General features: G+C 46.4%; 1 protein-coding gene across 1 annotated transcript in view; it reads left to right on the top strand.

Annotated features, from left to right (window-relative positions):
- The window catches only part of CLCN1 (chloride voltage-gated channel 1), a 306,841-nt gene that overhangs the window by 197,892 nt on the left and 83,826 nt on the right, over positions 1 to 25,123 (top strand). Inside the window, exon 14 of the mRNA XM_066601497.1 lies at positions 22,082 to 22,192. Within this exon, the coding sequence (XP_066457594.1) occupies positions 22,082 to 22,192 (111 nt within the window). The remainder of the gene's footprint in view (positions 1 to 22,081; positions 22,193 to 25,123) is intronic.

Here is a 25,123-nt window from a genome sequence, read left to right on the forward strand (position 1 = left end):
TGTTTCTGGTCGGATAACGCGGCAGTCGTGCAGACTATCAACAAGCAGTCTTCGGCGCCTCAGCCGGTGTTGGCACTATTGAGGCACGTGGTTTTAAGATTTCTGCAACGGAACATATATTTGCGAGCAAAACATGTACCGGGTTTTAAAAATGGAGCAGCTGATGCACTCTCTCGTTCGCAGATGGACTTGTTCAGGGAGCGGCACCCGCAGGCGGAGGCCGAGGGGGTACGTTGCCCACCTTTCTTATGGGGTCTGGCCGGGGAGAGTTGCTGAAGCTGGTGGAGGCATCGGTAGCGATGGCAACATGGAAAAATTACAATACGTTTTGGTCAACGTGGTTGACGTTCACAGGGGGTTGCGTAGTGGGGGGCGATGGCGCCCGTTCGGCGACAATGGATATGTTATCTGTTTTACGGTCACGTCGAATGTCATTTGGTGTTGCTAAAAAACATAAGTCGGGAGTTGCGTTTCTATTAAAACTTCATAGAATGGAAGATGTTACCAAGGATTTTGTCTTTCGTCAAATACTCCGTGGTTGGAAAAAGGATAAGGGGCGGGGAGATTCCTGCCACCCTATTACTTATAATTTGTTATGCAAATTGATGGAAGTTTTGGAAACCACATGTGTTAGTAGTTCAGAAACTTTGCTGTTCAGAGCGGCATTTATGTTAGCGTTTTTCGCCGCTCTGAGGATTAGCGTATTAGTTCCAGCAAGTAAGAATAAAGAGGGAGGCCTCCTTTTTAACGACGTGTTATTGTTAAATGAGTCGTTACGCGTGCGTGTCAGACAGTCAAAAACGGATATTTACGGCAGAGGCGAGTGGCTATCAATCGGCAGTCTGGGCTCACGTTGGTGCCCGGTGGACACGGTAAGGCATTACTTGGGTTCCAGGGGTTTTGGCGGTCAATTTTTGGTTCATTCATCAGGCCTCCCACTCACCCGTTTTCAATTTTCGTCGGTATTGCGAGCGTCGTTACGGTCTTCAGGTCTCGAAGCGTCAGAGTTTGGGACCCATTCGTTCAGAATAGGAGCTGCCACGATGGCAGATGCAGGCGAGATGAACGAAGAGGGGTTAAAAAAGTTAGGAAGGTGGAAATCCCAGGCATACAAATCGTACGTGAGGCCGGATTTGATGGTCATTTGACGTTCTAACAGCTGTTAACGGGTTTTTCCGTTTTATTTCCACTTCGTGGTTTTTCTTGTGTTTTTTTCTGTGCTTGTTTACAGCCGCTGAGCCGTGGAAGGTTTGGATCATTGGCCATTCATACATATATTGGGCTGAAAGGAGGGCAGCAGTACGGCCAACGGGTCAGAACTTGAGCTTGACCGGGACTGCCGTGAACTGGCATGGAGTACGAGGGCTTCAATGGCCTAGCTTGCTGCACATTGTAAAGGACATTAGCAGGTGGACCCCCCGAAGAGTCGTTTTGGTCGTTCATGCCGGGGGGAACGACCTGGGAAAAATGAAAATGAGGGATTTACTAGTGCTCATGAAACAAGACATGTTAAGGTTCCGGGACTGTTTTCAAGAAGTAATTTTGGTTTGGTCCGACATGGTGGCTAGAAGAAGCTGGAGAGGAGCGAGAGATCCGGAAGCGATAGAGAGGCTTAGGAAGTTAGTTTACCTAAAAATGCCAAAGTTTGTGCAGTCTCTAGGCGGCATCGCGGTTAGACATTGGGAGTTAGAGGACAGGGAAAGAGGAGCGTTAAGAGACGACGGAGTCCATTTGAATGAGGTCGGGCTTGATACTTTTCAATCCGGTTTGCAAGATGGTGTAGAGGCAGCTTTGGTGCGGGTTGGTGGGGTGGGACGGTATGCGTAGTAGCGATACGACGCATCCCGCGTGGCCTGGAGTTTTTTCCATGCTGGATAAGGATGGTTGAGGAAGGTTAGCAGCCGAAGGACCAGGGCTTACGAACTTCCTCGGGACTGTTACGGACTCAAAAGTTGAACGTTTTACGGCATGGAAAAGGTTTTCACTGAAAGTAAAGTTAATAATGTTTATATAGTAATTGGTTTAATAAAGCTGTGGCCTACCCCACAATTTTATACAGCAAGAAGACTGATGACTTTTTTGGTATGGTAAGAGAGCATATAGGTAACGTTAGTGTCCATAGTCTTCATGCCTAGTGTGATAATAGGGGCATTTTTATCAGGAACGTCCACTACAAGAATGCCTTGTCTCTGCAGCCCAGCTCTTCCTGCAACAAGAGTGGGTTCCCAGTACCCGACTACAGGTAGAGTCAGTTCATGGCTGGCTACAACATTAAGTACTTGTTTTGGTGGGCAGCTCAACACATCTGGTGACCAATATTTCTCAAAGTCTGATTTACGTATACTGGTCAACTGAGACTCTGTGTCCAATAAAGCAGGCAAAAGCATGCCACCCACATAGAGGATCATCTCTACTCCAACTATTTGGAACCATTCTTTGTCCACCTGGGGGACAGTCCTTCTTCCAGGTGGGGGGAGCACCCATTTAAAGCCCAGCACGAGCTTTCTTGGTGCCCATAATTACGCCAATGGTCACAGTATAAACAGGGTACAAGGGAGTAGCCTCCAGCAGGCTGGGGCAACCCAGACTGTAGCCTGCATTCAGGGACTGGTGGCCGGGGTGGTAAAGACTGGCTCTCTAGGTCCAGCTGCTTTTTGCAAAGAGTCACCACACTGCGGGTTAATTCCACCATTTTCCACTGCATCTCTTGTAGGGGTCCATCAGCAGGTACACTAGGCTGTTCAGCCGGCAGACTTCTCATTTGCAGCGGTGGGACAACTAATCTTCCCCCATTAAACTCATGCAGGGTTTAGATTCTTCCATTTCAGCCATCTGGGGTTCCGTTCCCAGTATCTGTATGGCCAACTCTTTACATTTTATGAAGCTGCTGTCTGGATGCTGCACAGATAACATCTTAAATTGGGTCCAGAGAGTTTCAATTAAACTTCCTTCTATAAACTGTTCCCTCAAAGCCTAATCAGCGCCATCGGCTTCTTTAGGGTCTGCATGTACCATTGCCTTCATGTCCTCTTGTAATGATTCCCCCACCTTCTGTTTCTTCTTAAAGAACCATTTCTTAATTTCTGACAGATTATGGACATCAAAAATGTTCTGTAGCCTTTCAAAAATATCATTTTATGTTCTCGCAGCCAAGTTTTAACTTCTCTAGCTGCAGCTCCTTTCTGATAAAGTCTAAACACAGCTCCCATTTTTCCTTTGAAGTTTCTCAAAGTATGCATCTCTCCACTATACCACAGCAGCCATGGAGCACCTAAACAGTATGGCATGGCTAATGGCGTGAACCCAGATGTGCTAGAGCTTGTTGGACCAGTAACTACTGGCTCAGCGGCAAACGCGGGATCCGGGGCAACTACTGGAGCAGCAGCGAGCACTTGCTGATTGCCAGGTTGATTGGCCTCATTGTTAGGTCCAGCAGACCAAGGCATCATCCTGTCTCCTGAGCCTGCTTCTGTTACTTCCAGCAGTCACAGGGTTATTGTGGCTGGCTTCTCTGCCAAGCCTGTGGGGATTTGTAATCAACTTCCTATTTAAACCTTCTAGACCTCTGCTACAATGCTTGGTGATGTTGTAATTTCCCGTATGACTGCGTTCAAGCTGCTGGTGCACTCTCCAAGCCTGTATTCAGTTCGTTGTGCACCCTTTACCAGTTTATACTCTGTCTCGGTGTGTTCCCAGCTTCCTGTGTGCTGGTTGCTGGGTTCTGTTTGTCTGTCTATTCTCTGTATACGTGATCTCTGCTCAGGTCCGCTTCTGGTTTCCACTTTCTGTTCACTCCTGCATATCTGCATGGCTTGGTGCAATGACCCTGAATACACATCATCACCAGGTAGGTAGGGATGTCTAGGAGTCAGGGTCAGGAAAGACGGCCTGGACCTCTCTACCTTCAGGAGTACCTCCAGGACAGGGACATCTAAGTCCAGGGTAAGGCCCATTTTCGTTATTGTACTGAATTCCTGCATTCTGTTCTGCCTTCACCTTAGTGTCAGCTGTATCTCCTGCCGGGTGGTTCAATTTGGCAGGGAGACACAGTGGATCCACAAACCATACGTAACAGTGGCAGTCCTTTGACAACAAATTTTCACACTTTTTGGCGCGTTTTTCATATTGGACGCTGTCCCTTTAAATATTCAGCATTAACACAGCATGTGCATGTGATCTCAGAGGCGGCTATCCTGTTCGTGACATCAAAGATTTTGCAATGGACCGAGCGGAGGCAAACCAATGTGGGGGAGGCCACGGATAAACAAGATGGATGTCACAGGAAGCTCTGTGATCCCTCCTGACAATGGCGACAAAGGGGCTGGCTCAGTCACATACAGTGGCAAGGGGTTTGCTAACTGTAGCAATTATCAGCAGTGTTTTGTCATGTGACGCCAGTACCTCTTTCTTAATGGACTCTGTAATATAAAGATGAATAAAGTGTCCCCCCAGCTGTCCAGTATCAATCAGCTGCCATTCAGGACACTAGGAAAGTTGAGTTAGCATCCTTCCCCCTTGAATTTGCCCTTACTAGATGAAATGATAGATGGATAGAAATTAGACAGGCAGGTAGATATCAGAGAGTTGGATATATGAGATTGATAGACATATATTGTGATGTGGAGGCTGTAGCCAGTCAGCCATTCTGTGTGGCTTGTAGGTGGAAGAGTTAAATGCTTTTCAGCATCCAGGAAAGCTAAGTGTGGAAATACCTTTGAAGTAGACTTTAGCAAAGGCTCTTACACTCCCCCCCGGGGGTCTCTGATGACCTACAGCCCCTCTGAAGCCAGAGCTAGAGAGTGTTTACATTGAGAGATAAAGATAGAGATGAGCGAGCGTACTCGCTAAGACAAACTCCTCGAGTCAGTAGTGCCTTATGCGAGTACCTGCCCGCTCGTCTCTAAAGATTCGGGTGCCGGCAGGGAGGAATAGGGGGGAGATCTCTCTCTCACTCTCCCCCACCCCGCTCTCCCCTGCTCACTCCCGCAACTCACCGCTCTCCCCCGCTGGCACCGGAATCTTTAGAGACGAGTGGGCAGGTACTCGCATAAGGCACGACTCGCTCGAGGAGTTTGTCTTAGCCAGTACGCGCGCTCATCTCTAGATAAAGACAGTAATCGTCTCCTCCCTCTTGTGTAGCTGCTTACAGCAAGAACTGATAACGTTTGGAGCCAAAAGTTAACAAAGAAAGCTCATTCTAGGCAAAGAAAAACTGTCATTTGGAGATTATGGCTGATCTGCACGTCGCAGCCCGCTGACGAGGATATTTTGCGAAAAGTCGCATCACCGTGAATAAGATGCAGAGATTCCCATCCGTGTGCGACACCCGGACTACAGATCATATATGTTGGGAAACATATATGTGAACATAGTGGTTTGGGGGCTCCAAACGCATGTAAAATCATGAGAGGAAACGTCGCCATCATATTTTCATGGTGAGTCACACCCACACGGAGTTATGACAAAAATATGATTCCAGGGATTATGTGCTCCAAGGTAAGCCAGACCCCCATGGGGCTGGAAGGAGCCGAATGGGAGTTACCTCACTGTGAGTTTAAAAATCGCACACGGAAGTGTGCTCGGGGTTAGCCCCTGGAGGTCACTTACATGAGGACTGAATGATTTCCTGGTGTGACTCCACGCCAAAGAACGGTAACACTCGTACTTTAATCCCAGTTATTTTACTGTCTGTGATATCATTTGTGGTGGCGTGCCGTGAGCAAATATTTGGATTCCTAGACCACGGAGTGAATTACCTACATGATGGACTGCTTGCTAGAGACGGTCTGTACCTTACAGACAGGTAAGCATATATTTGGTGGGCGCCTTGCTTCACTTATTAGGAGAGCTTTAAACTAGAACAATATGGAAAGGGAAGTGAAAGGCAAAAATATACAACTAATTAATACATTTGAGAACCTCGTTATTAGAAGTGGGAAGAAAGAACAAAGACAAAAAATTCAGAAGGAAAGCAGAGGAGCAAGAGACCCCGATCACAAACTAACATGTTCCTACACAAATGGCCAGAGCATGGGAAACAAACATTGGGAATTGGAGCTCCTAACACAAGAAGAGAAATATGATGTCATCGGCATCACGGACACTTGGTGGGATGAAACACATGATTGGATACAAGGCTTGAAGGATGCAAAGTATTTATAAGAAACAGACCTAATAAAAGGGGAGGAGGTGTTGGGTTGTACATTAATCTACACAGAGATTCAAGCTTCAGAGCATGGTGGTTCTGTAGGAACTGTTTGGGTAAGAATACAAGCAGAGAACAACAGAAAGGACACCATTGTAGGCATTTACTATAGGCCGCCTGGACAAGCAGAAGATATGGAGGAACTATATCTACATCAGATGGCCAAGCTCTCAGAGAAGCCCAACCTAGTGATCATGGGAGATTTTACCCATCCAGACATTTGTTGGGAATCTCTCAGGTAAAAGTAATGGATCCAACAGATTCTTATCCGCTCTTGGTGACAACTTTATCTTCCAGAAGGTAGAAGAGAAATCAAGGGGATCTGCCATCTTGGACCTAATTCTGACCAACAGGGAGGGAATGGTTGGGGAAGTAAGGGTGGCTGGGACCTTAGGAGGCAGTGATCATAATATCCTTGGATGTTGGATAACAAGGGGAGGAAGACCTGAGAAGACTCAGACCTCAAGGTTGGATTTCAGAAAGGCAGATTTTAATGAACTCAGAAAGAGGAAGAATCCAATGGCTGGATGTTCTTAAGGACAGAAATGTCCAAGAAGGTTGGGAAATATTGTGAAATGAGATTCTCAAAGCACAATCGTTACCAATCCCTAAAAGAAGGAAGAATGGGAAGGATTTAAAGAGACCCGGATGGATGAATACAGAACTTGTACACATGTTAGAGGAAGAAAAATATGTTTATCAAATGGAAAGAGGGGGAATATCTAAAGAATATAATGCGGTCTGCAGAAACTGTAGGGCAAGGGTCAGAACAGATAAAGGTAATTATGAACTGAGGCTTGTTAGAGAGGCCAAAAGCTATAAAAAAGGATTTTGAGGGTCAAAAGCAAAAGAAAAGTCAAAGATGCTATTGGGTGCTTACAGGATGAAAATGGTGAATTGGTTACGAATGATGTTGAGAAGGCTGAACTTTTATATTCCTATTTTGTATCTGTTTTCTCTCAGAAAGTAGATGTAACATCAGCTGATCTTCCCTGTGCTATTGGGGGAATACAAGAATGCAGGCTATCTGTAAGCAGAGAGATGGTGAGGGAACACTTAGCTAACTTACATGAATCCAAGTCTCAAGGTCCAGATGAATTACATCCTAGGATACTAAAGGAAGCAGCGGAGGTAATTGCTGAACCACTCACCATAAACTTTGAAAATTCCTGGAGAACAGAAGAAGTCCCAGAAGATTGGAAAAGGGCAAATGTTGTCCCTATCTTCAAAAAAGGGAAGAAGGTGGATCCACGAAACTACAGGCCTGTGAGCCTGACTCTATACCAGGGAAGAACTTGGAATAGATTATTAAACAGCATGTATGCAAGTACTTGGATGAAAATGGAGTAATTAACCAGAGCCAGCATGGGTTTGTAACAAACAAGTCATGCCAGATTAATCTAATCTCTATGATAGTATCACTGACAGGGTTGATCAGGGAAATGCAGTGGATATAGGTTTTTTTTACTTTAGTAAAGCATTTGACAAAGTATCTCATACTAAAAAATGACCAAATCTGGGATTGACAAGGCAACTGTTAGGTAGATTCAGAACTGGCTGAATGATCGTACTCAAAGAGTGGTCAGAAATGGCTGCACATCCAAGTGGAAGAAGGTATCAAGTGGGGTACCACAAGGCTCTGTCCTAGGCCCAGTGTTGGTCAACATTGTTATAAATGATCTGGAGGAGGGAATTGTGGGAACCTGAGCAAATTTACAGATGACACAAAGCTAGGAGAGATAGCTAACACTAGGGAAGAGAGATAGAGTATTCAAGACGATCTAGAAAAGCTTGCACAGTAGTCGGCGACTAGCAGAATGGTATTTAACAAGGAGAAATGCAAAGTTTTACATCTGGGCAAGAGAAATGAAAAAAGCACATACAGAATGGGAGGAATTGGGCTAAGCAGCAGCACATGTGAAAAAGATCTATTAGTATACTTGGGTATACTAATAGATCATAGACTGAACATGAGTCAACAATGTGATGCAGCAGCCAAAAAGGCAAACACAATTCTGGGATGTATTAAGAGAAGCATAGAGTCTAGATCACATGGGGTCATTATCCCCCTCTACTCTTCCTTAGTCAGACCTCATCTGGAATACTGGGTCCAGTTCTGGGATGTATGAAGAGAAGCATAGAGTCTAGATCACGTGAGGTCATTATCCCCTCTACTCTTCCTTAGTTAGACCTTATCTGGAATACTGGGTCCAGTTCTGGGCACCCCACTTTATAAAAGACATAGACAAACTGGAGCAAGTACAGAGAAGAGCTACCAAGATGGTGAGCGGTCTGCAAATCATGTCCTCTGAAGAACGGTTAAAGGATCTGGGAATGTTTGACTTGCAAAATAGAAGGCTGAGAGGAGACTTAAAGGGGTTGTCTCGCGGCAGCAAGTGGGGTTATACACTTCTGTATGGCCATATTAATGCACTTTGTAATATACATCGTACATTAAATATGTGCCATACAGAAGCTATTCACTTACCTGCTCCGTTGCTGGCGTCCCCGTCGCTATGGATCCGTCTAATTCTGATGTCTTCTTGCTTTTCTAGACGCGCTTGCGCTGTGCGGTCTTCTGCCTGGTGAATGGGGCCGCTCGTGCCAGAGAGCTGGTCACCGCGTCGTCATCGTAGCTCCGCCCCGTCACGCGTGCCGATTCCAGCCAATCAGGAGCCTGGAATCGGCAATGGAACACACAGAGCCCATGGTGCACCATGGGAGAAGACCCGCGGTGTACCATGGGAGAAAACCGCAGTGCATCCCTGGGAAACGACCGGCGGCCATCATTGGGAGAAGATTTTTTAAAGTCCTTATTTCGTCGGATCGGTGAGTAGCAAGCGGTTTAAAAACCGCTTTAATTTGCTATTTTATGCCAGGGCGGTGACAGGGGGAATGTAAAATTTTGAGGTTTGCCGCGAGACTACCACTTTAATAGCTGTCTACAAATATCTGAAGGGCTGTCATACTGCAGAGGGATCAGCCCTATGCTTATCTGTACAAGGAAAGACTAGAAGCAATAGCATGAAACAAGGGAGGAGGCAAAGATTAGATATTAGACAGTGAGGGGGATCAATGAGTGGAACAGGTTACCACAGGAGGTAGTGAGTTCACCTTCAATGGAAGTGTTCAAACAAAGGCTGGACAAATATCTGTCTGGGATGATTTAGTAAATCCTGCACTGAGCAGGGTGTTGGACCCGATGACCCCGGAGGTCCCTTCCAACTCCACCATTCTATGATTCTATGTAAGTCTTTTGCCATTTATCTTGTAACATCATTTTTGTATTTTTCCATAAATAAGCACTGCTCTCTTTTTGAGAATTAAACTTTAAATTAATTAGTGAGCCTCATCAGTGTTAACACAAAACCATATTCTCCGAAGATTGTATAAACATGTCATAAATCAGGTTCCAGTTTGCCGATAACGAAACTGGTGATAGCAGCATTTTTTGTATGCCTATTGTACAGCTTGAGAGCGTGTTAGAACAGATTAGGTGGGTGATTTGAACTTTCGCTTCGCATGCGAGCAGGAGCATGGGAAAGCTGGGTGAAAATCAGCCTGTATTGTAACGACTTTAAAGCTTGCAATACTGCAGAGTGTTTTAAGGACAGAGGCGGGATCAATCAGTATTGTACCTTCCCCTCTCTCCTCTTGTCCAGTACGGGACAAGTTGGTTTGCAGTGCAGGGCCAGGCAGATTGCTGTGGAATTGTGGCTGTAGGTGATGGTCGCTTGTCCGTTGGGTACCAGTAACTCCATAATCTAAGCCTTCCCCTCACCTTATCACATGACAGATTCCACTTGTAGATCAAGAAATAAATGACACGAGTCCTTATAGCTTTGTTTGTAAACCGGAGGTACACAGTTTACTTTACCTTATTTGTAACGCTCAAACAACATGAGTAGTTCAGAATGATGCAGAGGTATTGCTTTGCATTAACATTATGTTGCTCCAAGTATCAGAATAACACAATACAGATTTCACTTCAACGCTCTCTCTCTCTTTGCATTTAAGTTACCCAGAAAATAATTCCCACAGTCCTAGTTATCTGAGGGTTCTTGTCCAAAGCATTAGTGAGCTGTTGGCGAGGTTAGTTAAAAGTGGGCTGCTATCAATTTCCCTGGCTTTCCTTTTTACAGAGGCTCATGCAACCCACGGTTGTGTGGATGGATCCCAATCTTTTCTCCTCCCCACTTCGCTTGATTTAGAAGTTGACAACTGTTGCTTTCCCCCCGGACAATGTTAATCCTCTGCAGCTCTGCTGTAAACCTCCTCTCCCATCCTCCTCCTACGACAACCTCCTCACTACTTCTCCTCACTCCTCCTTAACTTTCTGTCTTAATTCCTGCACTTTCTCTCCAAACCCCTCCTCACATCCTGCCTCACCCTGCTCATTTTCCTGCTCTTGAATCTCTCCCTTTCCCCCTCTACCAATCAGGGATTGCATGACAATCAGCCAAGCTGTTTGTTGGGCAGATATCTCAAGCCCGTGAAGAATGGGGAAAAAAACAGGATCTTTCTCACACATGATACCTTCTATGTCTCTGCAGGAGCACATAGTCAGGTGCATCAGGACTGGTGACTGTGTGGCTATCCTGGAGGACCCCCCCCCCCCCCCAGGCCATTACAACAGCACTAAACAGAGTCAAAGCTAAAGGATCTATCCTATATAGATATAGAGAAAAGAACTAGAAAACCTAGATGTAGGGCCTGAATCGAGAACTGAGAGTAGAAGGAGAACTACAGAGCCTGGGTATAGGGCCTGAGTTACTCCGACTTCTAGGGGTGGTCCAAGATAGTAGGTCAGTTTGATTAGTTTGTGGTTAGGTCAATTAAATCTGGGAATTGGTTGGACTGGTTCAGTCCTGTTATTTTATGTCAATCCCATTAGTACAGTTATTTTTTTAGGTTCAATTCTAGTGCTTCAATTGGTTTCCCTTTGAGTGATAGTTCATCAGGAACCCTCAGAACCCTCTCTTGGTAGAGGAGAGATGACTTATTATTCCCTGAACTTGGGACAGTGTTCAGTGATGAGGGGACTCCCTACGTGGAATGCGAAACAGGCTCGTAACCTGAGTTTTTGCTCTTAAATCAGAGCAAAAATTCAGGAGAGAGTCTGCTTGCAAGTCAAGAAACTTGCAAGCTAAAGCACTTGCAAGCCAAGGTATCACTGTATATAGCAGATACTTCTCTTTTTGGGAAGATATACAAGAACAGGAACATATTCAGACACATCATCACCTCTCTCCCTCATCCACAATCCAGGTGAACATTTGTGTCCCAATATGTAGATCTACAGATCTGATAGTTAATAGATAAAGGGAATCAATATTCCCAAGTGCGAGCGCCCTATATGGTTACTTACAGAGGGGAAATCACACTTACAGAAGGGTCCAAAAGGTCCAAATGGTGCAGTGTGAGACCACAGCATTTTATTAAGTTAGTTTAAAGAAAACAGTTAAAGGAAAGAGTTCCATTTAATCCATGTGTATTCATGTCCCCCCTTCTATTGTAAGCACGGACTACTTCAATACCTTGGAATTTAATCAATTTGGGGTCACAGCTGTGTTGCAACCACATGTGATTGACTAAAGGTATATTTTCAATTCTCCAGTTATTACCTATGTGGGTTAGGATTCCACATATGAATTGCTGAGTGGTCTTGCCGACATAGTTACGGTGGCATGGACACGCGGCTAGGTAGACAATGCTGGCAGTGGGACAATTGATAAGTACTCTGTAGGTATACGTCACTTGGCTAGAGGCGCTAGTGAAGGAACCGCTTTTGTTGATATAAGCGCATGCTGCCCAATTATAACAGGGAAAGGTCTCAATGGGTCTAAATTTACTTAGCCACATTGAGACCGCCAATGGTTGGTGTAAGTGGCTTTTGACAAGTTGGCCGCAAATGTTGTGCCCTCGGCAGAACGTAATTCCAGGGGATACAGGTATTACATTTTTTAGATCCTCGTCGTTTTTCAAAATATCCCAGTAGCACCGTAAAATGTCTTGGACTTTTGGCACCCCTCTATCATATTCCCAATAATGCGTATGGTGACTGTAGTTTCACGGACCTGAGGGACCAAGAGATTAGACCTTTGTTGTTGAGACGCGAATTGATACGCCTGCTGGATCACCTCACGGGGTTAGTCTCTTTGTAAGAATCTTTCTGTCAGTTTGGAGCTTTCTCTAACAAAGCTGGGGTCATCAGAGCAGTTCCTTCTGAGCCTCAGGAACTGTCCCTTCTGTATTCCTTTCTTTAGAGGGTATGGATAGAAACTCAGCCATGCAAGTAAGTTGTTGGTTGCTGTAGCTTTGCGAAATAGCGGGAAAGAGAGGGTACCGTCTTCCTCTTTTCAGTTCTGCACATCAAGAAATGTTGCAGATGTTTTATTCCTATTAAATGTGACTTTCAAATTGAGATCATTACCATTTAGATGATTTCTGAATGCCTGAAAGGTAAGTTCACTACCAGGTCACAGAAGACGAATGTCATCAATGAATCTTAAGCAAATTGAACTATTGTCAGACCACTTGGAGTTTTAATCCGAAAAGACAAATTTTTCCTTCCACCACTTCAGGTACAGGTTGACATAAGATGGGGAACATGGAGTCCCCATCACTGTACCCCAGAGCTTGAGGAAGTACTGGCCATCAAAGAGAAAGTAGTTGTGGGTGAGGATAAATAATAATGCTAACAAACTCATTATGTTTAGTATGTTGAGAGCCCCTTTGGTGTAGGAAGTAGTTCACAGCTTTAATGCTTCCAGAATGTGGCATCGAGCTGTAGAGTGTAGAGATGAGCGAGCACACTGGTCCGAGCTTGATGCTCATTCGAGTATTAGGGTACTCGAGATGCTCGAAACTCGAGACGAACACCATGCGGTACTCGAGTCAATTGCATTTCCTCCCCCGCATGTTTAGCGCCATTTTCTAGCCAATAAACATACAGGGAAGGCGTTACCACTTCCTGCTGTGACCTGCCAGCCCTATCCCACCCCCCTGCAGTGAGTGGCTGGACCGATCAGGTGACCGCCCAGTACGTAAACTGGTCCCGCCCGCGGCTCACCTCAGACACATGCTGGCAGAGGTTAGGGAAAGTGCTGCAGCTGATATAGGGACAGTGTCAGAGTAGGATCCTGTCTTCAAGAACCCCAGTGGTCCTTCTTAGGGCTACATCTGACTGTGTGCATCACTGTTGTGGCTGGCTGGGAGCAGTAGGGCACCAATTTTTTTTTTAAGCATCTCGGTCTGTAGTACATAACGCAGAGTTTAGGGACACAGCTGCTTCTATAGGGAAAGTTTTACAGTTCTGATCCTCCGTACAAAAACCCCAACGCTCCTTCTTTGGGCTACATCTGCCCATGTGCTTTACAGTTGTGGCTGACTGGGAGCAGCAGTGCACTTTTTGCATTACGCATCTAGGCCTGCTCCCAGCCTGCAGTGCGTTACACCGAGGTAATTTAACACCAAAGTATTTCAGCCCTCCCGCTGTGCAGAGCGTCTCACAATACCCTTTCCTAGGTGGGGTTGAGATCGCCGCAGTTACCAGCACTATCCACTGGCTTTAGAGTCTTCTCCCACTCCACACAGCCTCTATTATCTACAAGTCTCTGCGAGCGGTAAATTACCCCTAGGTATCAGCGCAAGACACAAATCACAGCATAGAGCCTCCGCTATCTACAAGTCTCTGTGTGCGGTGAATTAAGGCCCAGTTGTCAGTGCTGTACAGTGGGGTAATTTATTTGGCCCTGCTCTATCCCTAATCCACCATGATGAGAAGTAGGGGTAAGGGTCGAGGACGTGGACTTGGAAGCAGAAGTGGACGTCCAAGCGACGGTGTGGGCACAGGCCGAGTTCCTGGTCCAGGTGAATCACAGCCGGCTGCTGTGGGATTAGGAGAGAGGCAAGTTTCTGGGGTCCCCAGCTTCATATCACAATTTATGGGCCTGCGTGGTAGACCTTTATTACAAACAGAGCAGTGTGAGCAGGTCCTGTCGTGGATGGCAGAAAATGCATCCAGCAATGTATCGACCACCCAGTCTTCTACGCAGTCCACTACTCCCGGCCTAGGGACTGCAACTCTGAATCCTCTGGCTGCTCCTCCTTCCTCCCAGCCTCCTCACTTCATGAAAATGACATATTCTGAGCAGGCAGACTCCCAGGAACAGTTCTCGGGTCCCTGCCATGAATGGGAAAAAATGGTTCCTCTCTCACCTGAGGAGTTTGTCGTGATCGATGCCCAACCTTTGGAAAGTTCCCGGAGTCCGGGTGATGAGGCTGGGGACTTCCGGCAACTGTCTCAAGAGCTTTAAGTGGGTGAGGAGGATGATGATGATGAGACACAGTTGTCTGTCAGTGAGGTAGTAGTAAGGGCAGTAAGTCCGAGGGAGGAGCGCACAGAGGATTCGGAGGAAGAGCAGTTGGACGCTGAGGTGACTGACCCCACCTGGTTTGCTAAGCCTACTAAGGACAGGTCTTCAGAGGGGGAGACAAGTGCAGCAGCAGGACAGGTTGGAAGAGGCAGTGGGGTGGCCAGGGGTAGAGGCAGGGCCAGTGCGCAGAATCCCCCAACTGTTTCCCAAAGCACCAACTCGTGGCAAGCCTCCGTGCAAAGGGCTAGGTGTTCAAAGGTGTGGATGTTTTTCAGTGAGAGCGCGGACAGCCGACGAATAGTGGTGTGCAACCTGTGTCGCACCAAGATCAGCCAGGGAGCCACCACTACCAGCCTCACCACCACCAGCATGCGCAGGCATATGATGGCCAAGCACCCCACAAGGTGGGATGAAGGACATTCACTGACTCCGGGTCACACCACTGCCTCTTCCCCTGTGCCCCGACTTGCCACACAGATCCAATCCCCCTCGCAGGATGCAGGCACGTGCACCTCCCGGCCTGCACCCACACCCTCCCCTCCACCGTCCTCCACTCTATCCAGCAATGTCTCTCAGCGCACTGTTCAGCTGTCGCTAACACAAGCGTTGGAGCGAAAGCGCAAATACACCACCACGCACCCACACGCACAAGCTTTAAACGTGCGCATTGCCAAATTAATCAGCCTGAAGATGCTGCCGTACAGGCTTGTGGAAACAGAGACTTTAAAAAACATGATGACGGCGGCGGTTCCGCGCTACTCGGTAGCCACTATTTTTCCTGGTGTGTTGTCCCAGCCCTACACCAGCACGTCTCGCACAACATTAATCGTGCCCTCACCAACACGGTTACTGGGAAGGTCCACTTAACCACAGACACGTGGACAATTACTGGCGGGAAGGGCCACTATATCTCCCTGATGGCACATTGGGTGAACTTGGTGGAGGCTACCCACACCCTGAATAGTGGGTCCTACCTCGGTGCTGGTATCTATGGTGTTTTATGCTATCTCCTCCAAACCCTCCCCCTCCTCCTCCTCCGCCACGTCTACCTCTCAATTAAGAAGTGTGAGCACGTCGCCAGCAGTCGGTAGCGTGCGGCGCGGCAGCACAACGGTGGCCAAGTGTCAGCAAGCTGTGCAGAAACTAATCACCTTAGGTGACAAGAGGCACACGGCCCACGTCTTTAATCTCGTAGTTCAACGGTTTCTGAAAAACAACCCCCCACTTATCTGACCTGCTCGGCAAGGTTCGCTGCGTATGCGCACATTTACAAAAGTCCACCACGGACGCTGCCATCCTGAGGACCCTGCAACGTCGGTTTCAGCTGCCAGAGCACCGACTGCTGGGCGACGTGCCCACATGCTGGAATTCTGCGCTGCACATGTTGGCCAGGCTGTACGAGCAGCGTAAAGCAATAGTGGAATACCATCTGCAACATGGGCGGCGGAGTGGTAGTCAGCCTCCAAAATTCTTTACTGAGGAGTGGGCATGGATGGCAGATATCTGCCAGGTCCTCGGAAACTTTGATGAGTCTACCCAGATGGTGAGCGGCGATGCGGCCATCATTAGCGTTTCCATCCTGCTGCTTTGCCTGCTGAGAAGTTCGCTGCTAAGCATAAAGGTCGACGCTTTGCGTTTGGAACAGGAGACGGGGAATGACAGTATGTCACTTGGTAGCCAGATCACCCTCATGTCTATATCTCAGCGTGGTTTGGAGGGGGAGGGGGAGGAGGAGGAGGGGGAAGAGACAGCTGGCCACACTGCAGAGGGTACCCATGCTGCTTTTCTCTCATTTGTTTAGTGTGTATGGGCTATAGAGGAGGAGGATCCTGAAAGTCATCTTCCTAGTGAGGACAGCGATGTGTTGCGTACTGGGATCCTGGCACACATAGCTGACTTCATGTTTGGCTGCCTTTCCTGTGACCCTCGCATTAGACGCATTCTGGCCAACACGGATTACTGGGTGTACACCCTTCTCGACCCACGGTATAAGGAGAACCTTTCCACTCTCATTCCCGAAGAGGAAAGGGGTACGAGAGTGATGCAATACCACAGGGCCCTGGTGGAAAAGTGATGCTAAAGTTCCTATCTGACAGCGCTAGTGGCAGAAGACCCAGTTCAGAGGGCCAAGTAGCAGGGAAGGAGCGGGGATCAGGCAGCATGTCCAGCGCAGGCAGGGGAACAGTCTCCAAGGCCTGTGCCAGCTTTATGGCTCCCCAGCAAGACTGTGTCACCATTCCCCAGTCAAGGCTGAGTCGGAGGGAGCACTTTAAAAAGATGGTGAGAGCAGTACGTAGCCGATCTTACCACCGTCCTCCGTGATGCCTCTGCTCCATACAACTATTGGGTGTCAAAGCTGGACACATGGTACCAACTTGTGCTGTATGCCCTGGAGGTGCTGGCCTGCCCTGCCGCTAGCGTCTTGTCAGAGAGGGTGTTTAGTGCAGCTGGGGAAATCATCACAGATAAGCGTAACCGGCTGTCAACTGCCGGTGCCGACATGCTTACACTCATAAAGATGAACAAAGGCTGGCTTTCCCCATACTTCTCTTCTCCACTAGTGGTAAGCAGCGGAACCTAATGATTCTTTTTGCTGCAACAGGAGAAAAATGCATCCTCTATCACCACAAAAAAGGGGAAATTAGCTTTGTCAATCACTCTCGTATATTATTACTCCTCCTCTTAAAACAGCATGTCATCACGCTGAACTGCCAATTTTTCTGTGACCCAAAAGGCTCTGTTTAAAAGTTTTTTTTACAATTTTTCAAAGTTTCAAAAGCATTTATACTTTAATAGAAACCATTTTTTTTTCACAGGGCTGCCTCCAGGCTCTGTTACAAATTAAGCAACGGTGAGCTGTTTATGGGTATCACCTGCCCTCACGGTTGAGCAATTTTTCAGGGGTACGCTTGCGCTCTTGGTACCCCAATTTTTCAGGCCCTTGCCTATACTGTTATCTAACTAATTTTTCCGGCCTTCGCCTACACTCTTGGTAACCAAATTTTGTTCAGGGGTTTGCCTATACTCTTGGTACAACAATGTTTCAGGGGTTCGCCTATACTCTTGCTACAGAAATGTTACTGGGGTCCACCTATACTCTTGCTACAGAAATGTTACAAGGGTCCGCCTATACTCTTGCTACAGAAATGTTACTGGGGTCCGCCTATACTCTTGCTACATAAATGTTATTGGGGTCCGCCTATACTCTTGCTACATAAATGTTACAGGGATCCGCCTATACTCTTGCTACAGACAGGTTACAGGAGTCCGCCTATACGCTTGCTACATAAATGTTATTGGGGTTCGCCTATACTCTTGCTACAGAAGTGTTACAGGGGTCCGCCTATACTCTTGCTACAGAAATGTGATTGGGGTCCACCTATACTCTTGCTACAGAAATGTTATTGGGGTCCGCCTATACTCTTGCTACAGAAATGTTACTGGGGTCCGCCTATACTCTTGCTACAGAAATGCTACTGGGTCCGCCTATACTGTGGGTGCACAAAGGTTTCCCATTGTGGTGTTCAGCTGCCTGACACATACACAGAATGAATTGTGTGGGGACACATGGATTTCCCATAGCTATTTAACTCACGGCACCTTGGGTAACACAAGGTGGAGACTGGGACCAAGCCTGACCCTGGGCCCGCTCATGTACTTCCGTCATAGAGTATTGCGGGTCCTACCTCAGTCATGGTTTCTTGGCCTTATTATACCACCTCCTCCTCCTGCTTGGGGTCTGGGGATCAGCAGTGGGCAACATGTATTTTCTCTCGTATTACCACAGTTATCTGAAACAGTGATTTGGGCCAACCAAAAGGAGTGTTACTGCATTAATGAGACGTTCACAGCTGCACTAGCATCCGAGTCCGCTTGATTACTGAGGGTGTGGGCAGAGGCCAAGGTTCTGGGGGGGAAGAATGAACTGCGCCAGGTATGGCCTGTGGAAGTTCTTTGTGGTTCATCCAGTCTTTGGAGCGATGAAAGCAACCGTTACTGATTCAAAGAGACGTTCACAGCTGTACTAGCATCCGAGTCCGCTTTATGCCCACGATTACTGAGGGTGTGAGCCGAGGCCGAGGTCCTTGGCAGGGTGAAACTGCCTTGTTTGGGCGCTCTGATTTCTTTATGTGTAATACCGTCTTTGTGTTTCATGGGCTCGCCTATGCTGTGGGTTCACAAAGACTTCCCATTGCGTTGTTTTACCTGTCTGGCAGAAATATACTGACTGACTTGGCTAAGGTGCAGACTGCTTTCCCATTGTGGTTTTTTACCTATCTGGCACAAATACACTGAATGACTCGAGCAGAAGTGTGGGCCGAGGTCCTGGGCGGGGTGAAACTCTGCCATGTTTGGGCACTCTGATTTCTTCATGTGTAATACTTTCCTTGGGTTCCAGGGGCTCGCTTATGCTGTGGGTGCACAAAGACTTCCCATTGCGTTGTTTTACCTGTCTGGCACAAATACGCTGACTGACTAGGGCAGAAATGTGGGCCGAGGCCCTTGACCGACTTGAAACTCTACCATGTTTGGGCGCTCTGATTTCCTCATGTGTAATACCATCTTTCAGTTCCTTGGGCTCGCCTATGGTGTGGGTGCACAAAGACTTCCCATTGCGTTGTTTTACCTGTCTGGCACAAATACCCTGACTGACTAGGGTAGACATGTTGGCCGAGGCCCTTGGCGGGGTGAAACTCTGCCATGTTTGGGCACTCTGTTTTCCTCATGTGTAATACCATGCTTGAGTTCCTTGGGCTCGCCTATCCTGTGAGTGTACAAAAACTCCCTATTGCGTTGCTTTTCCTGTCTGGCACAAATACACTGACTGACTAGGGTAGAAATGTGGGCTGAGGCCCTTGGCGGAGTGAAACTCTGCCATGTTTGGGCACTCTGATTTCCTCATGTGTAATACCATGTTTAAGTTCCTTGGGCTCACCTATGCTCCGCGTGCACAAAGACTTCGCATTGTGGTGTTTTACCTGTCTGGCACAAATACACTGACTGACTAGGGCAAAAATGTGGGCCGAGGCCGAGGTCCTTGGCGGGGTAAAACTCTGCCATGTTTGGGCACTCTGATTTCTTCCTGTGTAATACCATCTTTGTGCAACGACAGCATAGGCGTGCCTAAGGAACTCAAAGACTTCCCATTGTGGTGTTGAGCTATCTAACACCTACACAGAATGAATTGAGTGGGGACCCATGGATTGCTATGTAACTCGCGGCACCTTGAGTCACACAAAGTGGAGGCTGGGACCGAGCCTGACCCTGGGCCCGCTCACGTGCTTCCCACACAGAGTATTGCTGCATTGTGGAGATGTGTAGAAGTGCTGGCACCTGAGTCCCCATTATGCCCACATTTGCGGCTCCTGACAATTTTGTGACGGAGGTGGCACAGGATTGGAATGATGATTGTACATCAATTTATAATCAATTCTCAACAGCAATGTGGGCTATCGCCCACACTTTCAAAGAGGGTCGCTGCCTATCTGTGCCAACCCTCTGCAGTGTGTGCGTCTGGTTCCTCCTCATCCAGTACGCACTTATAAATAGACATGAGGGTGGTGCGGCTATGAAGTGTGCATGTGGCATGAGGGCAGCTTAACGCTGCGCAGGGAAACTTTTGTGTGCGCTGTGGGCGCAGGGTCGTGCGAAGGGTTGGACAGCAATGCCAGCATGTAACGCAGGAGAAGAGGCACCCGTAGGAAGTGATTGTCCTTGGTTGCAGGTAGTGTGGTGCCTAGCTAAGATGTGCCAGCATGTGTACCTTGCTAATGAGGGTTTGTCCCAAATAAATTGTTGGGGGGGGGGGGGTAACCGCCAGGCTCTTGCCCCCATTTTGGCTTAATAGTGGGACCTGGGAGCCTCAGATGCAGCCATGCATGCTGCCCCTGCCCTTCCCTATCTGTTTCTGTGGTGTTTCCATGACTTTCTGATGTTTTCTGGTGTTTCACAAGTTATCACCAATGCGGAGCATCGGTCCCATACAAAAATGCTCGAGTCCCCCATTGATTTCAATGGAGTTCGTTACTCGAAACGAGCTCTCGAGCATTATGAAAAGTTCGACTCGAGTAGCGAGCACCCAAGCATTCTGGTGCTCGCTCATCTCTAGGAGAGTGCCTTGACGTCCAGCAATGTATCAGATCCAGCAGAGATACTTTCGAGATGTCTTAGTACATCCATTGTATAGCAAACGTATGAGTGTAGGGACCTTACAAATGGCCATAAAACTTTATTGATATAAATGCTGGTGTTTTGAGTCAAGTTATCCATGCCGGACACTATGGGTCTACCACAAAGGGGATTGGTTCCCTTATGTATCTTATGTAGTAAAAAGTGGCCTCTTTAGGAAATCGGTGGAGCCTGAATTGTTGTACACATTAAACGTAGAAAGCTCTTTACCTATTTTATGTTTGGTCTTTACATGCCTTTACTTGATGCCTGATTATTCCCAAGTTCAGGGAATGATCAGTGATCTCTATTAGAGAGGGTTCTGAGGGTTCCTGATGAACTGTTACTCACAGGGAAACCAATTGAACCACTAGAATCGGACCTAAGAAATAAATGTACTAACGGGATTGAACTAAAATAACAGGACTGAACCAGTCCAACCAATTCCAAGGTTGAATTGACCTAACCACAAACTAATGAAACTGACCTACTATCTTGGACCACCCCTAGAAGTCGGAGTAACTCAGGCCCTATACCCAGGCTCTGTAGTTTCCTTCTACTCTCCGTTCTGGATTCAGGCCCTACATCTAGGCTTTCTAGGTCTCTTCTCTATGTCCATGTAGCATAGACCCCTTAGCTCCGACTCTGGTCAGTGCTGTTCCATCATTAGATAGACAGCTGGGCTTCTAAACCTGGGCCATCTGTTATTTGGGACCTACATATAACTGTTGGAGGAACCCACGCCAGTGGGTCTCCATGTGAAGTCAGCTATGTATCTTTGGAATATTTGTGTTATATGTGTGTTTAGAAATCCACGTTCCTCCTCCATGCACCATGTACATGAATCGTTAGTGGGATCAACGTGGCAGTTGTGCTTGTCCTCAGCCCTATGTTAATGGTTCTAATAAGATTACCTTTTAGTAGTGTCTGTACTGTGAAGGGCTACTCTTTATGAAAAAGACCTCTTTTCTGCCTTAGTAAAAAATAGTAACTTTGCCATATAGATAACTCAGGTCCTTTGGAAAGTTTTAGATGGCTTCAGCTCTTTAGGACCGACTGTTTTCGATATATTCACAAAAATATCAGACTAGAAGCACAAATATTAAATGAGTTGTCCGGTTACTGGAGACCCCCTCTTCAATAGGACCCCTGTATTACAACAACTATACTCACCTCTCCGTGGCAGCCGGGATCCAGCGCAGCAGCCACGCTGGGGTTCTATTGTTGTGACAGCACAGGAAGCTGCTGAAATGCTGCAGCAGTCAAACAATGGTGCTAGAGCAGGGCTGCATGTGTGGGTAAAAGTAACCGATTAATATCTCTCCTCTAGGGGCGGCCTTTGGAAGAATTGTTGGAGAGCTGATGGCCTATCTCTTTCCCAATGGGATTTTATTTGATGGGATTGTATACAAAATATTACCAGGAGGCTATGCAGTGATTGGTAATGTGTCTTCAAATACTCTATCTATCTGTCTATTTATCTCCTGTCTATCTGTCTGTCTGTCTATCTCATATCTATCTATCTATTTCATATCTATCTATCTATCTATCTATCTATCTCCTATCTATCTATCTATCTATCTATCCATTTATCTATCTAATATCTGTCTATCCAACTTCTATCTATCTATCTATCTATCTATCTATCTATCTATCTATCTATCTATCTATCTATCTATCTATCTCATATCTATCTATCTCCTATCTATCTATCTATCTATCTATCTATCTATCTATCTATCTATCTATCTATCTATCTATCTCATATCTATCTATCTATTTCATATCCATCTATCTATCTATCTCCTATCTATCTATCTATCTATCCATTTATCTATCTAATATCTGTCTATCCATATCATATCTATCTATCTCCTATCTATCTATCTATCTATCTATCTATCTATCTATCTATCTATCTATCTATCTATCTATCTATCTATCTATCTATCTATCTCCTATCTATCTATCTATCCATTTATCTATCTAATATCTGTCTATCCATATTATATCTATCTATCTATCTATCTATCTATCTATCTATCTATCTATCTATCTATCTATCTATCTATCTCATATCTATCTATCTATTTCATATCCATCTATCTATCTATCTATCTCCTATCTATCTATCTATCTATCTATCTATCTATCTATCTATCTATCTATCCATTTATCTATCTAATATCTGTCTATCCATATCATATCTATCTATCTATCTATCTATCTATCTATCTATCTATCTATCTATCTATCTATCTATCTATCTATCTCCTATCTATCTCCTATCTATCTCCTATCTATCTCCTATCTATCTATCTATCTATCTATCTATCTATCTATCTATCTATCTATCTATCTATCTATCTATCTATCTATCTATCTATCTATCTATCTCCTATCTATCTCTCATATATCTCCTATCTATCTATCTATCTATCTATCTATCTATCTATCTATCTATCTATCTATCTATCTATCTATCTATCTATCTATCTATCTATCTAATATCTGTCTATTAGAGATGAGCGAGCACACTGGTCTGAGCTTGATGCTCATTCCAGCATTAGGGTACTCGAGATGCTCGTTATTCGAGACGAACCCCACGCAGTACTCGAGTCAATTCCATTTCCTTCCCCGCATGTTTAGCGCCATTTTCTAGCTAATAGAAAGACAGGGAAGGCATTACCACTTCCTGCTGTGACATTCCAGCCCTATCCCACCCCCCCACCCCCCCTGCAGTGAGTGGCTGGGGAGATCAAGTGACCGCCGACTACTTAAACTGGTCCCGCCCGCGGCTCGCCTCAGACACATGCTGGCAGAGGTTAGGGAAAGTGCTGCTGCTGATATAGGGAGTGTTAATGTAGGTCCTGTTTTCAAGAACCCCAACGGTACTTCTTAGGGCTACATCTGACTGTGTGCATTACTGTTGTGGCTGCTGGGAGCAGTAGTGCACCATTTTTTTTCCATCTCGGGCTGTGCAGGCCATTTCAGCTATAGCGTTCTCAGTCTGCAGTGTATTATACAGAGTATAGGGAAAGTGCTGCTGCTGATATAGAGAAAGTGTTAGAGTAGGATCCTGTCTACAAAAACCCCAAAGCTCCTTCTTAGGGCTACTTCTGACCGTGTGCATTTTACTTGTGGCCTGCTGGGAGTTGTAGTGCATCCATTTTTGTATTACGCACCTAGGCCTGTTCCCAGCCTGTCAGTAATAGCTTTCCCAGCCTGCAGTGCCGTACAACCGGCTCTCACCGTGAAACTGCACTCTAACATTTCCTAGCCTGCTGCGAACAACTTCAGTTATACGGTTCTGTGTCTGCAGTGCATTAGACAGCGGTCTCACCGCTAAACAGTACTGTAATATTACTGGGGCCACTGCATGGTATTTCAGCTCTGCCGCTGTGCAGAGCGTCTCACAATACCCTTCCCTTGGTGGGGTTGAGATAGCCGCAGTTACCAGCACTCTCCACTGGCTTTAGAGTCTTCTCCCACTCCACACAGCCTCTATTATCTACAAGTCTCTGCGAGCGGTAAATTACCCCTAGGTATCAGCGCAAGACACAAGTCACAGCATAGAGCCGCCGCTACCTACAAGTCTCTGTGTGCGGTGAATTAGCCCCAGTTATCAGCGCTGTACAGTGGGGTAATTTATTTGGGCCCTGCTCTATTCGTAATCCGCCATGATAAGGAGTAGGGGTAAGGGTCGAGGACGTGGGCGTCCAAGTGAGAGTGTGGACACAGGCCGAGTTCCTGGTCCAGGTGAATCACAGCCGGCTGCTGCTGGATTAGGGGAGAGGCAAGCTTCTGGGCGGCCCAGCTTCATATCACAATTTACGGGTCCACGTGGTAGCCCTTTATTACAAACAGGCAAGGTATAAAGAAAAAAAGAAAATCCGCGCTCCTTCAGGAAAAAGTTATCCTCTGGTAACCAATGGTTATGAAAAAACTCTGTTTTAATTGTACGACGCGTTTCGTCCTATTGCGGACTTTAGGAGTTTTTTCATAACCATTGATTACCAGAGGATAACTTTTTCCTGAAGGAGGGCGGATTTTCTTTTTTTCTTTATACCTTGCTACTTTGACACGGATCCACAGAGGGATACGGTGATAAATCTGCTGGCTCTCCTTGTCTCTAGCCTGACAGGATTTGAAGGAACTCTGGAGGAGGATTATATATATATATATATTCAAAGCACACGTGGATATGGGGTGTTAGTGGGTCCCTATACAGGGTCCTGCTATACACCGGGTAAGTGTATACCCTGCGTATTTGGCCAATAGGCACAGTTTTTTATTGGATTTTATCCTGTGGGCGCTGTCCTTATATATATATATATATATATATATATTGTTATATTTTGTTTATTACAAA

This window comes from Eleutherodactylus coqui, chromosome 4 (assembly GCF_035609145.1).
Source record: "Eleutherodactylus coqui strain aEleCoq1 chromosome 4, aEleCoq1.hap1, whole genome shotgun sequence".
In the NCBI taxonomy this organism is placed as follows: domain Eukaryota; kingdom Metazoa; phylum Chordata; class Amphibia; order Anura; family Eleutherodactylidae; genus Eleutherodactylus; species Eleutherodactylus coqui.